General features: G+C 32.8%; 1 protein-coding gene and 1 long non-coding RNA gene across 13 annotated transcripts in view; one reads left to right on the forward strand and one right to left on the reverse strand.

The window, feature by feature from the left end:
• Positions 1-14,478, reverse strand: part of LOC550930 (TGF-beta receptor type-1) — a 38,671-nt gene that overhangs the window by 15,382 nt on the left and 8,811 nt on the right. For 2 of the 12 annotated variants that reach the window (XM_026441453.1, XM_026441454.1), the window contains exons 2-5: positions 12,077-12,188; positions 9,153-9,310; positions 4,598-4,640; positions 2,502-2,653 (exon numbers count right to left, since the gene is read on the reverse strand). In XM_026441453.1, coding sequence (XP_026297238.1) covers positions 2,502-2,653; positions 4,598-4,640; positions 9,153-9,310; positions 12,077-12,188 — 465 coding nt within the window. Of the gene's footprint in view, positions 1-2,501; positions 2,654-4,597; positions 4,641-9,152; positions 9,311-12,076; positions 12,189-13,213; positions 13,414-14,478 lie in introns of those variants that run through there. The other 10 variants (XM_016912686.2, XM_026441460.1, XM_026441451.1 and 7 more) reach the window with 9 other exon arrangements.
• LOC107964608 lies at positions 341-4,243 on the forward strand. Its single transcript, XR_001703435.2, has 4 exons — positions 341-978; positions 1,823-2,125; positions 2,274-2,482; positions 3,464-4,243. It is a non-coding gene; the product is annotated as an uncharacterized LOC107964608 (long non-coding RNA).

Raw genomic sequence — 14,478 nt, forward strand, 5'->3', positions numbered from 1 at the left:
AATTTTCAATTTTTATTATTCATTTTCATTATTCATTAATTGAAATGTTACTTTTAATTGATAATTATTGATCAAATGATAAACGAAGTAAAAAAAAAATATTATATTTTTTAACCGGCTGTGCTGCAATTAAAAAAAAAATGGATGGGAGGGAAAAGAAAGAGAGGAAATAGAAGGAAATGTACCTAAATAAAATTCGTTTGAAAATCTTTTTTATGTTAACCTCTTCTAAGCTGACAATTATATAATAAAATAACAGTGTTATTTTGGTTTTAATAAAATGTATATATAATGTAGAATGTAATAAATTCTTCGTATCAAGCAATATATTTATTGACGAAAAATTTTTTTAACGTTTTTAAAACAGCTCTTAAAGTTTTAACATTTTTTTCATTCTTTGAATATAATTTTGCTTGGTTAGGTTACAAAGTTATATTCAAAAAGACAAAAAATGTTTTAAAAAACTTGATTTCGTCTTCTTAAAACAGTATATTCATTAAAAAAAAAAAAAATTCCTATAAAATTTCATATAAAAATTATTCATTAAAAAATATTCGAATAAAAAATTAAATATGAATATTTTCTTTACTAAGCAATATATTCATACACGTGTACTTTAAATCGGGTGGAGAAGCTAACATACATGTATCAAGTAAGTACACGTTCATCGTTATCGAATAAAAATCCACGAGAAACAGCGAACAGCTTAAGAACAGGTTAAGTATTGCGCTTCCGGCCGTTCGAACGGAAGTGAACGCATTGCGCGAATATGGATGCGCGAGGAACGAGAAGGAAAAGTGGCTGTGATGTGGCATCGCGCTGAGAAAGGGAGGTACGAGGTGACACGGTCCGGTATACTATATCGTGCTTTATCGGCCGTAACACAGAGCGAACTGGAATGAGAAAGAGAAACGCGAATTCGAGTGTAAGTAGTGCGTTATACCGTGGCGCTCTCTACTCATAGGATGTACACGCCACGTACGTAATATATATGTAACATCCTGATATTCGAGCTAAATGTATAATTGCGAGTAATTTACAAGTAACGAAAATATTCACTGGAAAAATTAAATTCGAATCGTTTCAATTTTATATTGAATTTGATATTTCATGTATATTTGAGGAAGAAATAAGCTTCTAATGAAGTATTTTAAGTTGTATATCGGTATCAATATCAAGCATGAAATTTATTTGATTGATGTGTAAATATTGTATCATAATTAGCGTTAAAAAATTGTCGAATATGATAAATTTTCTAACTTATTCATACATGTATGTGAATTTATAATAGTTGTAAATATTCGGTATAAAAGAATTTATTGCATCCAGAAATTATTAAAGGATAAAGAATTAAGTTTAAACAAACATAAAATATTTTCGTCACTCATAGTACACGGATCTAAAGATATATAATTGAACTGAACGTGATGGAAAAAGAGCAACGGCCATTATCAGCAAATTGGTGGTAATATGTGCATGAGAGAGACATGAATGTATATATATATATATAGCGTATATTGGCAAGCGTACATATCGATATAAAAACTATGCATACAGAGTTATTTCATTTTCAGATGTAGTCTGAAAGAAAGGATCGAATAATTTATTATCAACTATCGAAATAAATAGAAGATATCTTATTGATATACTATCTCTATCTCTATCAAATTGATCTTAAAATACGAATAGAATATTCAAAATATACAGAAGAATATTTTCATAAAAAAATAAAAACCATCCATTCTTAGATTCATTTTATAAACTTATATTTATAAAATACGTTTTTTTATATATACATCTAAATTATCCGATTATTTTTCAGATTACTCTGTACACAAGTAAATACACATACAACGAAATAATATATGGCGGTTATATCGTTAACGTTCATTCTTGCCATCACTGCATATAATACTATAATATCCACAATGATGAGGAGAGTGAAAGAGATTGACTAGGCACGAGCTACGATGCGATCTAAATGTGCTCTGAGCGTTTTCTCTGCTTGTTATAATTGCGTGTTGAGGGATTGGAATAGGAAATGGACGGATAATAATTACATAAAGAAGTAGAAGCAACGATGGAAAAACGAGTGGATGAATCAACAGCATGAAAATTCAATTGGGTACTTTAATTAACAAGATGCTCTCCGACATTATTATACAACATATTTACACATACATATATATATATATATATATATAATGTAATACATATTAATACATATTTATACATATATATACATATAATATATTAAAAATCAATGTCTGCAGATACAAGTAGGGAAAATTAGCGGGCAGAAAGAGAAGTGGTGAAAGAATGTAGCTGCGATAAAGGAAGATAGAAGAATGTGACAGAGAAAGGCAAAAAATATACATATACATATATGTATATACACACATATGTATATATATATATATATATATATATAGAGCTGCAGCAAAAGCCTGAGCCACCTGCAGAGTTTTTCCGCTACTTCCAGGTAACCAGTTTCACTGTACCTTTGTTGCGAGGGTGGAGCTGGGGTTTCAGATCCCGATTGCAAAAATCCTCTTTGCAGCACTCGATGACAAAGGTCGTGTTTCGCGAGTCGCTCGTCATGCAGAAGATGAGCGGCTCGGGCTGCGACGACGACAGCTGTTTATTCACGCACCTTCAAGCCGAGTTTGCACCATTTTCAGAATACAAAAAAAACAAAAGGAGGGAGAGAGAGAGAGAGATAGAGATAGATGGAGAGAGAGAGAGAGAGAGAGATAGACAGACAGAGAGAGAACAGAGGAAGAGAGAGACAAACCAACGCGTAACCTCGTTCGGCGAGGGGGGAGCGGGGAGGGGGGGGGGGGAGAGAATAGTTCGTGCTGTTTGGACCGCGTTTTAAAGGGGGCGCTCGAGGTTACTTCGTGAGAGAATATCAATGGCGATAAGTTATACGGAATACACGCGGTGTATATATATTTGGGCGGTTCAAAGAAAAATTAGAGAGATTCTGTGAATTCGAAATTGGAACGAAAATTAAGAATAAAAAGAAAGAAAGAAATTACAATTCGTTTTCGATCAATTTTTTTTTTGAATGCATAATAAATGTAGAATATATATTTTCACTTGAGAATTAGCTTTCGGTAGAATCGAAATTGAAAATTAATCGATTTCTTCACACTGTACGCGTTCAATTTCGATTTTCTCGAAAAGTATTCAAAACTTTTATCGAATATCTTTCGTATTATCTCTCGTTCTACGTGTACTCGAAAAATACTCGATTACGCTCGAATGTGAAAAAAAATTTTATTCCATATTTTCGTTTTATTTTGAATGAGAGAATCTTTCCGATCTTTGTATTTGTATTATGTATTATAATACTGTTATTTTTAAAAATTCGCGGTATTAAAATTTAGCGATAGAACGATGAAAATTTATAATACTGAATAAAATAACGAATGTTTGACTTCTTCTATTTTTATTCCAGTTGTCCGCGCCTCGTGGCCTCCTTTTCTTAAATTAAACACAGAAAATTAAAGAGCGGGGTAAGAGAAACAAGGGATATTTCGAGAAATAAATTCTTCGTAATAACTCCTTTACTCGATTTGATAAACGAAGATTTAAAGATTGCATAACAATGAAGTCATGAAACATTCAACAACGGTGAAATCATTATCTATAAATATCTATCCCCGTTTGGGAACGTAACGAAAGAGGCAACATCCACTCAAGGAGGAGGGAAAAAACGCGCCGAAAAAATTATTTATAAACATCGACAATGAAAGAAATATATTACAGCAAATTTCGTTCAAATGTACAAAAAAAAAAAAAAATCAAAATTCATTACCTTGCCTCTTCTTAATTTAAACGCTAAGAATCTATTATCTGATTAACCGATGTCACAATGAAATATTAAATATTAATTTTATTAAAGAATATTTTCAATAATTCTAAAAAAAAAAATCCATTTATTCTAATAATATTTAAAAAAGAAAAATAATAAGAACGGGAGAAAAAAAAATTTTATCATAAAATTATGGCATCGTTCCGTTCGATATTCAAGAGGAGAGATAAAAAAAGAACGAAGAAACGATACGGCCGCGTCATAAACTTCATCGTTCCACCGCAATTATGCTCGTATCCTTCACACTCGATCGAGACTCGATCATTCCGTGGTAACGTGACCGTCTCGTATATCCTCGAATCTTCGCAGAACGAACAAACAACCGGGCGTGCATAAAAAAAGAAAAGAAAAGAAAAAAAAAAACCGCTCTCAATGGTAAATACACACCTGTGCGCACGATACCACGGAATTGGCTGAAGAAACGAAAGAAACGAACACGCGCGCGCGTGAAAATTTTCACGCCGAATCGTTCGATCGATAAAACAGGTGGATACCGACACGGGCTCGCTAAACAAAAAAAACTCGAGCAAACTTCAACGTGAGAAAAAGAGATAAAGAAAATAGAAAGAAAGGGAATAGAAAAGAGAAATAAAAGAAGAGAAAAGAGATTATTCAAAACGGTGTGAACTGGTGGAAAGTTGTTAAAGAATTGAAAAAAAAGGGAGGGGGGGAAAACAATCGTCGAACACCGTGCAACTCAACACTCGTTTGAGATACCTGACATGTGGGGGTAGCCAGTTGTAGCGGATCCTAGTCGTTCCTGAAATCCCATTATTTCTCTCGCGAGCGTCGTCGAGCGTTAAAGGGAGAGAACAATAAAAAAGAAAAGAAAAGAAAAGAAAAAACAAAAGAAAAAAATAGGAGAACAAAGAGAAAAACATGTGATTAAAAAATATCGGTATATAATAATAAAAAATGTACGCCACGTTGTTTGCTTATCTTTTTAACCGCGCTTGGCACAGCGGTTTTCGTCGTTGATCGATTTGAAATAAGAAATGGCGGAGGGGGGGCGGTCACGTCGAAAAGGGGATTCTCTCCTTTAAGTCGAAAGTTAAAAATCTGAATTGCTAAAAAAGCAGGCACAAAACGAAACTCTCTTGAACACACCAGAATGAAAAAATAAAAATAAAACAAAATAAAAAAAAAAAAATCTAGTAGGAAAAAAAAATGGAGGCAGTTAAGAGGCAAACGATCGTCATCATCATCATCATCATCATCATCATCATCATCATCATCATCATCATCATCATCACGGATGCGGTGAGATGTTTGTTAGTCAAGGTTGTTCAAATATGGAGATTCTACAAAATAAATTTTTAAATTTTCATAGAGAAAAAAAAATAAATAAATAAAAGTAAAAACGTAGTGGAGACGAAAATTGGAAAAGAAATACGCTGGTGTTGAAGGATCGGGATTCGTTGCGGAACGAACCTCAAGGTAATCCACAACGAGCGGTAATTCGAACGCGCACGCGAGCACGTACGCGTGAAATCGCAGATGATCGTGTATCTGTTTGTTTTATGCTTAGCTAAACTTGTCTAAATATTCAATATATATTTTTTTAATGAAAATTTTTAAAAGCGTAACATCTGTTTCGTTATATTTATAATATTTGATTAAATATTTACGATAATATAATTTTTCAATTATAATTCGTTGAAATTTAAGTTATGTGTTAAATTATATATAAAAAATATTTAAGTTATTTTTAAATATTAATTATCGTAAGTTTTAGATTCGATTTATCGAGATAAAGTAATAGTTTCGAAAGAGGTTAGGTCGTATAAAATATTTCTTCCATTCGACCTCGTATGTTTCTCGAAATATGAAACATCTTGTCGCGAGTCCATTCTTGGGATTCGATACACCCTCTTGAATTTAGCGCCAAGGGATCTGTATTCGATCGATAATCGATTACCACGCGATACGTGTTACAACGCGATATATCGTATGAAAAGTAATCGGTGTAAAAGTTAGAAGAAAGTAAGAGAAAGCAGGACGAGAGGATAAAGATAAATGAAAATAATTTTTTCAATAAATTACAATTTTATATGGAAAAAAATTGATTTTCAATTTGTGCGATTTTTTTAAATTCATTTCTCTAATGAATATGGATGCTCGTAATAAAATATAACTTTTTTTTCATATATATTTATGAATTCATTCATTTATGTTATAAATATAAATATAATAATTATTATCAATTATCCGTTATTACTTGTTTAAAAATTATTATTTATACAAAGTACATAATAATTTTGTATAATATTAAAAAACAAATTAAAAAATAATTATGTAATTTCTCATGCATAAAATCAAAATAATAGAAATGAAATGATCCCAAAATAAAAAAATATATATATATATTAATTGTCAATTCAGGAGATATTAAAAGAAAATTTCTCTAATTACATAATCTTTTCTTATCTTAAAATCATTAATTATTTTTCCATTCGATAAATAATATTTATATTAAAAAAAAATAATAATAAATAATAGATGGTCGCAATTGAAGCATCCAAGCATCCATGAGAGGAACAAACTCGTTATTAGGCAACATTACGATTCCACTTTTCCCTACTTCTAGATTCACGTAACTCATCCTTACGTGCAGTTTACCTTTCATAACGTATAGTTTCGCACTTGCCTAACCTAATCTTACCGAGCGCACATACACGAACTAGCCTCAGATGGAAGTATGAGAAAATTTTACGTCACCGTCCAAACATCGATCTCCTCTCCTCTTCGAATAGTTTCTTTTTAAAATGACTTTGCGGATATTTTTAAGAATCGACGCGGATGAAAAGTTTCATTCGCAGCTGATTTAACTTGAAGGCTATGTAAAAACGGACGTAGTTTCCAACGAAAGTTGATTGGTAGATAATACTGTATATACGACCAATAGAATTCGGTTACACGATCGCAAATCTGACCGCCTATTGGACCACGGACTATCCCCACTATTTGCTAGTCTTGGCCCTCTACATTACCATTACCGAACATTGCTTGAAAGTTTCGCTTTTTCGAACTATCGTAAGATATTAGTTCATCTGATCACGTTAAAAAATCGCATTAAATTCAGCTGTATAAAATTTGATTCGCGATAGAAGGAAATACGATCTCTCTCTAATGTTAACTCGCATATCATATAAGCACGATTCGTGCTATCTGAACGAGCGTTAACAAACGTAAAATATGAGGCACGAAAGCCGAAGAGGTTCAAGTGATTCTGAAGAGGAGAAGGAGGAGGAGGAGTCGGTCCAGCGATATTTTTAATCCGCGGTGAAATTTTAATCCGGCACAGACCCCGTGGCTAGTTGAACGTGTAAGGGAATATATTCGCGAATTAGAAGCGGCAGAACGCCAAATACGGGATAGATAAAGAGGGGAGTGGGGAGAAGGAAGAGGAGCTACAGGAGTAGTGGAAGGGGAAGAGTAGGAGAGAGGGAGAAAGAAACACGGGCAATACGATATGCCGTACTACGACCGCAAGGAATGCAGTTAATGATCTCGTTAGGAAGTTCGTTATTGCGCCTGTTTTCATGGTTAGCTATAAGAAGAAGGAACGTGCCCATCGGAGCGTTGGCAGTCATACGTAGACAAATGGTCGAATGGAAAAATATTTCCATGAAAACGATTCTCGATTCTCGATGATTATAGAAAAAGAGACGGAGAAGAGATATAATAAAGAGCTTTGTAATTTCGTGTAGAAGAGTTTCGTGCGCGCTCATGGTCGAAGAGTGGGGGAAGAATCGATTAAAACCGCAAATTATGGTGAAAGTTATAACCGGTAAAACAATCCACGATGAAATCGAACTGTATTAGCTAAATTGGAAGAGTTCTGCTCTTTTTCCTCCATTTCAAAATTTTATTATATCTTCAAAAATATTTATTAAAACGTTTTAAACATTTTTTTCACACGTTCGGTAATTTTTCGAAATTGAATTATTATGAAAATTTTTGGATATTGTGTGAAGAATATTCTACTTTATTTATTATAGTAGATACACGAGAATACTTGGAAATAATACTCATTAAGTTGCTAGTTGATAACGAGTAGATTAGTTAGGACATATTACATACGTAATGTAGCAGAAAATTATGCTTAGATTAAACTTTCTTCGAATCGTGCGAAATTGGATTAGAATATAATAATAACAAAATTAATTCTATTACGTTATAATAAACAATGAATCGTAAACAATAAACCATAATTCTTGCTATCCCATAGAAAACGAGCAGAATTCTCGTTCCAATTCAATGGAACAATTCGATAATTACGCTTAAGAAGCGCTTAAGAAGTAAAAGGTTCGTTTCTTTTGAACGCGCGTTTTTTTTTTCTCGATCTATTCGTTCGAAATATCACGGCAAATATTGTTCGATAACAATTTTTTTTTTTATTACACCAATCGTTGTAAAAAAGAATTCCGATTAAATTGCAAGAAATATTTTCCCTAATCTGGTAAACCACACCCGAAACGGACATTACGCGAATCATTTTGCAATTTAGCCCGGCATCGATTTATAAAACTCGCGCGGCACGCCGAATCTGCGCATGCGTCCTATCGGGAACTCGTGTACATGTTGCGGATTAATATGTTTGCTTACTTGTTTTGTAGCAGGGCACACGCTTGTTCTCACGCTTCTATTTGCGTTCTTATTATTATTATTACGGGATTCAATAAGTCGAATGTGTTAACAAAAACAAGAAAAGAAACAAAGAGAAAGGGGAAAAAACTATTAATATCGTTAGGTTGATAGGAAGTAAATGAATAGTATTATTTCGTTTCTCGAATTTATTTTATTCTTTTTCTTTTATTATCTAATTAAATAATAATCGATCGATTATTTATTTTTTTTAAATTCTTTAAAACATCTTATAATAAATATTTCTTTCGATATAAATAATTTCTCGATTGTTTAAATATAAAATGTAACGAAAAATGAATTATTATATGAATATAATAAATATATTTGAATCGAATTATCTTTTTCACCATCGAATGATTTAGCTTGTGAATTTATTATTAAACGTTAATATAAAAATAATATAAAATCGATTTTTTATTGTAAAATTATTACCATCCATCTCTTATTTCCTACTAACCTTAAAAAAAAAAAAAAAAAAAAAAAAAAAGTATCAAAGATGAAAAAGAAAAGCACGAAAGATTAGAACGAATGGAGAGAAAAAAAAAAAGAGAGAAAAGTAAAACGAAAAACACGTAGGTGGTAGGGAATGTTTTGCTGTTCGCGAAAACAGCGAAAAGAATACCTGAGGATAATTCAGGCGAGTTGGGAGATAGTAACTCCAGAGTTATATTCTTGTTGCAGTACTCTTTATCACAGCAGATGCTGGACCGATAGATACCCCGCTTTCTGTTGCAGGACTGCGGTTCTTCCGGTGGGAACCATTGCTTTCGGTCGAGGCACCTTTCACAACATCACAATGCCACGTTTAATTTCAACAGTTCGCTCACCACCGTCTACCGTGAACGTGCGATTTTACCGACCTTTCCTCTTTTCAACCGACTAATCTTTTCAGATGCGAGCAAATTTCACTATTATTTCACGACCCGTTCGTTGAATTCATCACGAAGCTGTCGTATCGTTCGAATAATTAAATTGATATTGAAAATAAATTTCGAGGATATTTCACGCGATATTTTCCTTTTTTTCTTTTGGATAAATATAGAACGAAAAATATTTGCACGCCATTGTATATCTATTATCTTTCATTTTAGCGGAGAATATGGCGTAAGTGTTCGTAAAAACTCGATGTTGGAAAAGAAAGACGAAGCGTGTAAAATTTGATGCGGATTAATCGTGTCACTTAATCGGTCGATATAGCAGGAAATTGTCTCGTGCCGCTTTCACGTCTCGACCAATCAAATAATCTCGGTCGTGCTATTTTCGATACGATCTCCGGCTGAATTATCCGAATTATCCGTCTGGCGCATTAAACATTTAGGCCCCGTCCGCACGTCTGCGACCTCAGACTATCGTAGATCGTCTCGGTCGATTTCGTTTGATTTCGAAACTGCGTATCGTATCGCATCTCGTGCATACAACACACATCGTTAAATTGCCATATGGGCAATAATAGGAAAATTAATGCATCAAATATCGATAAATATCGTATAATAAATATATTCGATTTGTTAACGTAATGTTCAAATATTATTTCATTCTTTGTATTATCCGAACCATAATAACAAGTTTTACCTATCAGACGGCTCAGATCCTCGTCGATAATAAAGAAAGTTTCTTAGTCTGCAGAGTCAAAGACCAATACAACGTTTCAACAATTTTTCCATACCAATGAGAACCTTTGAATTCTCTATTGAATAGTAACGGATCTTTCTTGTTCATCACGAAGGAAACGGAATCGATTAACGAAGTCTTGCCACAAGAAAAAAAAGAAAAGTATTACTGAGAAACAATAATGATTATTCTTTGAAATAAAATGCACAATAGATATTCTGTCATATATTGTTACTACTAGAATTTTATTTCGATAAATATAATACATATGGCTACCCCCACGCCCTTGAATCAAGAAATAAAGAATGAACTGAAAAGAAAAAAAAAAAAAAAAAGATCAAGTGGAATATAGATCACAAGATATATAGTGGTGTTCACGAAACTTCTCGAAATTTCTGTTCAGTTTGTAACGAAGAATTGGACGCGAGAATAGGCACGTTGAAGCGTTACCAACGCGACCACCGGCCGACAACAATAATTCGTTTCCGTCGAAACTGCCGAAACATGCGCTAATCATGCCCAGTAGGGCCAACTGAAAAAAGCGGCTAAAACGTTCCTGGAAACTACAATGAGGGAATCGATCGGTAACCGAATGGAATCGGACTGCAAAGGAAATCAGAATTATTTTGATTACCCGAAATAACATATTTTTTTTTTATTACGGAATATTTTAATATTTTTAATTTTCCAAAATTGTTTAAAAAATACTCGATTAAAACAAGAAAATTTTTTTCTCCAACAATTTTGAATATTTAAATTTTCGAATTTTCAATTGTTCAATATCGAGTATCGATATATCGCTTAAAATTTAAATTCACAATTGATAAAAAAAAAAAGAAATGAACTTCGAAATTTTCCAAAGCTACTTTATTTCATTTTTTTTTTTCACACATTCGGAGAATTCTAATTCAAAAATTTTTTTTACAACGAATCCATCGATTATTACGCGATATTCGAATATAAAAAAACTCGACTCGGTAATTTAAAACCGGTAATTATGTAAGAACGATAATCGTTATCTCGCATATTTTCGTACGGTTTTACGCGATACGTTTCACGGAGGATACGCGATAACAAGAAATAACACCGTTTCCATGCCGCTCGTTTTATTGCAATGCTCATGATTTACCTTCCCCTCCCCTCCCCCCTTCATAACGTTCAATTAACGCTGAAATTAAGTTCGAACATCATTTTTACGTCGTATCGTCGTTGCTACGTCAACGCGATAATCACGAATATTATTCTATTTCGAGATAACGAATCTTATTTTATTTCTACAAAATTAATTATCGTTCGATGAAATAAATATCTATACGCATTTATCACGTTATTCGTAATATCGGTGATATTTATTGGACGGATATATATTTCCATTTCATAAATAGAAATTTAATATATATATATATAATCGAATATACTGTTCTTTTGTTATGTATTCGTTATGTACACAGGCGAATATACAAACAATGATGTATCCGTATGATTAAAAGCGGATACAAATTCATGGATAAATATTTGGGAAATATCTATACTAAATTATGCGTAGAATAATAAATTGATATTAAATTAAACCTGTATACAAATTAGGAGGGATGATATATTATTTTTAAATATTTATCGTATAACCTATCTGTTTCTGTATATCCGTTGTTGTCCTCTCGAATATTTTCGTGCGAACGTATGACAATTCGAACGTCCCGCGGCCAACTTCACGCGGTACAACCGTCTAATCGATTCGTAAACATCGAAATATCATCGTTGCGCTGAAAGAACCGGTTCTAAATCACCGACTTGGTAGACTCGAGTGAGAACGAGATGCTAAATAAGAAATTTGATCGGTTGGAAAACGATGAATCGAGAGAATAATATATATATTTTCTTTTTCGTGGTGAATAATTATTTTGTTGACTAAAAATATTCATGCGAATACGTTACCTCTTAGCGTATGTGGTCACATCGTTCTCCAAGCTGGTGCTGGCGAAGCAATAGCCATCAGTTTCGCACGTGTGATTGGTCTCCGTGCAAATATCGCAGTAACACTTCAGTCCTGAAAAATAGATAAGTGAAAAAAAAAAAAAAAATAATAAAAAATTCTATCAAGGATAACGAGAATGTCGAGTAGTATCGTGCAAATGTACAGGGAATATATAAAATATACTTGAGTACACTTCATTTTTTTATTTATAAATGGTAAGAATTTTCAAATATATTCAAAAATCTATATTACAAACAATTGAAGTACAAATTAATTCTATTATAATTATAATAAAGTTTGAACAATTGAAAAGAAAAAAATAAATGTATTCCTTGCAAGATATTAATTCGATAGGAAAAAGATTCGAATATGTTTACGCAACTATTTAAATGGATCGAGTATACAAAGTTGCGAAGCAATACGATTATACTAATAAGTTAGGCAAAAAAAAGGAATCGCCTTGAGTGCAATGCAATTATGAAGAAAAATGATGGCAACATTATTTCTTTCGGTAATTTATCACGCGCTTGATGACGCACACCATTTCGATCGCACTATATTTTTTTCCACTCGAACCTGGTCAGGTGTATACCGAGATAATAGCACATCAAGAACCTCGATAACACCGATGTTAAAGTTCTTTGGTTAGAAATTTTGCGTTGTTCGATTTTAACAAAATTCACTTCAAAAGGAATAAAAATAAAAAATACTAAAAAAAAATTCAATTAATATAAAACAATTTACTAAATATATATATATAAATATTTATAATTAGATCTTTCGAAATATTCGCAAAAATTTCTACCTTACGTGGATCGTATTTATAACTATATATATTTAACCGAAGAACTAGTTTGTAAAGGAAAAAAACTGGAAAAAAAAAAAAGGATCGATTCGAGGAAATAATTTGGTAATATTTCTCCGCGCTATGTAAGCAGAACACATGGTTTTGGAGAGGTGGTACGACTTGACGAAACGAGTTTAATTCAAGTCATTAGCGCACGCCCACATCGAATGGTCTGTTGCGGGCCGAACCCACCTCTCTCTCCGCGTGAATACGCAGACACTGAGGGGCCACGAAACTCGAGGAAATATACCTGTGTATGGAATTCGTCGAGCCCAATAAAGCGTTTTTTGCGCGCCCACGAGATCCACCGCTACGGGGTCCTTCCTGTGGCCAGAAAGATTCGTAGCGAACGAGCTCTGTGTAAATTCGAAAGAGATCCGTTCTTGGTACAGCATGGATGTCTAGCCCCTAGTGGATTTTTAATCCTTTCATCGAAGCTACGAAAGGTAAGAGAAAGAGGGAGAGAACACGTTTCTTTGAGCATGTGGGAAAAAATTTGGTGCTAGACCTTGTTCCGAGTATAAATTGTATAGGTGTATTGTCGGTAATGATTGATGATGAAATAAATTCTAAGTTCAAAAATTTTTAATTCAATTATGAAAAATAATTTTAAAAACAATGATTCGAAAATGAAAAATTGGAAAAATTCTTTGATGATAACTTTATTATGCAAGAAAAACACGATGTTATATAAATGAAGCTTCAAAGAAAAATAAACAATTTGTTATAATACAAAAATATTTACATTCGCGTACGAATAAATTCTTTGACGCACTTTTCTTCTTTTATAGGCGCGCTGCCCTCAGCAAAAATAATCGAAAATATATCTTTTTTTCCCTGATCGAAATTGTATCTTGTACCGGCTATCATAAGTCAAAGTGTTTAAAACAGATTAGAAACTTTTTTCATTTCGTCATACACACGTATTTACATTTATAATCTTATTAATAAATACGTCAATATTTTCATTCCGATAGTTTTATCCTTGAAAAAAGTTTTCAAAAAAAGAATTCTAACCTCATTGTCACTTAATTTTCCGCGATTATTTCTCCATTCATAAAGTTCAAAGATTAAAATAATACTGTTTTACATACACGATATTAATCGACATAGTATCATGTATATATATATATATATATGTACATAGACCGAATACGGATCAAAGTAAGGCAAATGTTACGAGAAACTTTCATCGCGAACTGCTTTTGTGGGGAGAGAATGACTATTCTGCGCAAACTCACCGCACCGAGAACAACTATAATCGAGTTAAACGGCAAACGGGTAACAAAACATCAACGAAACGAGAATTCCACCCGTACGTGGCGATATTAAATGCGAGTATTTAACGCCGTTCTGCATAATTTCACATCGCATCGAGCATCCATGCACAAGAGACCCGTATCTAAATGGCATACATATTTCACTTTAGCATGTAGATAGATTATTTTGAGGTTATATTCGTTATTCTTTTGCGAGAAAAAAATTAATCACTTTTGAACAAGATCGTCACATATT

Source organism: Apis mellifera, linkage group LG6, assembly GCF_003254395.2.
Source record: "Apis mellifera strain DH4 linkage group LG6, Amel_HAv3.1, whole genome shotgun sequence".
In the NCBI taxonomy this organism is placed as follows: Eukaryota; Metazoa; Arthropoda; class Insecta; order Hymenoptera; family Apidae; genus Apis; species Apis mellifera.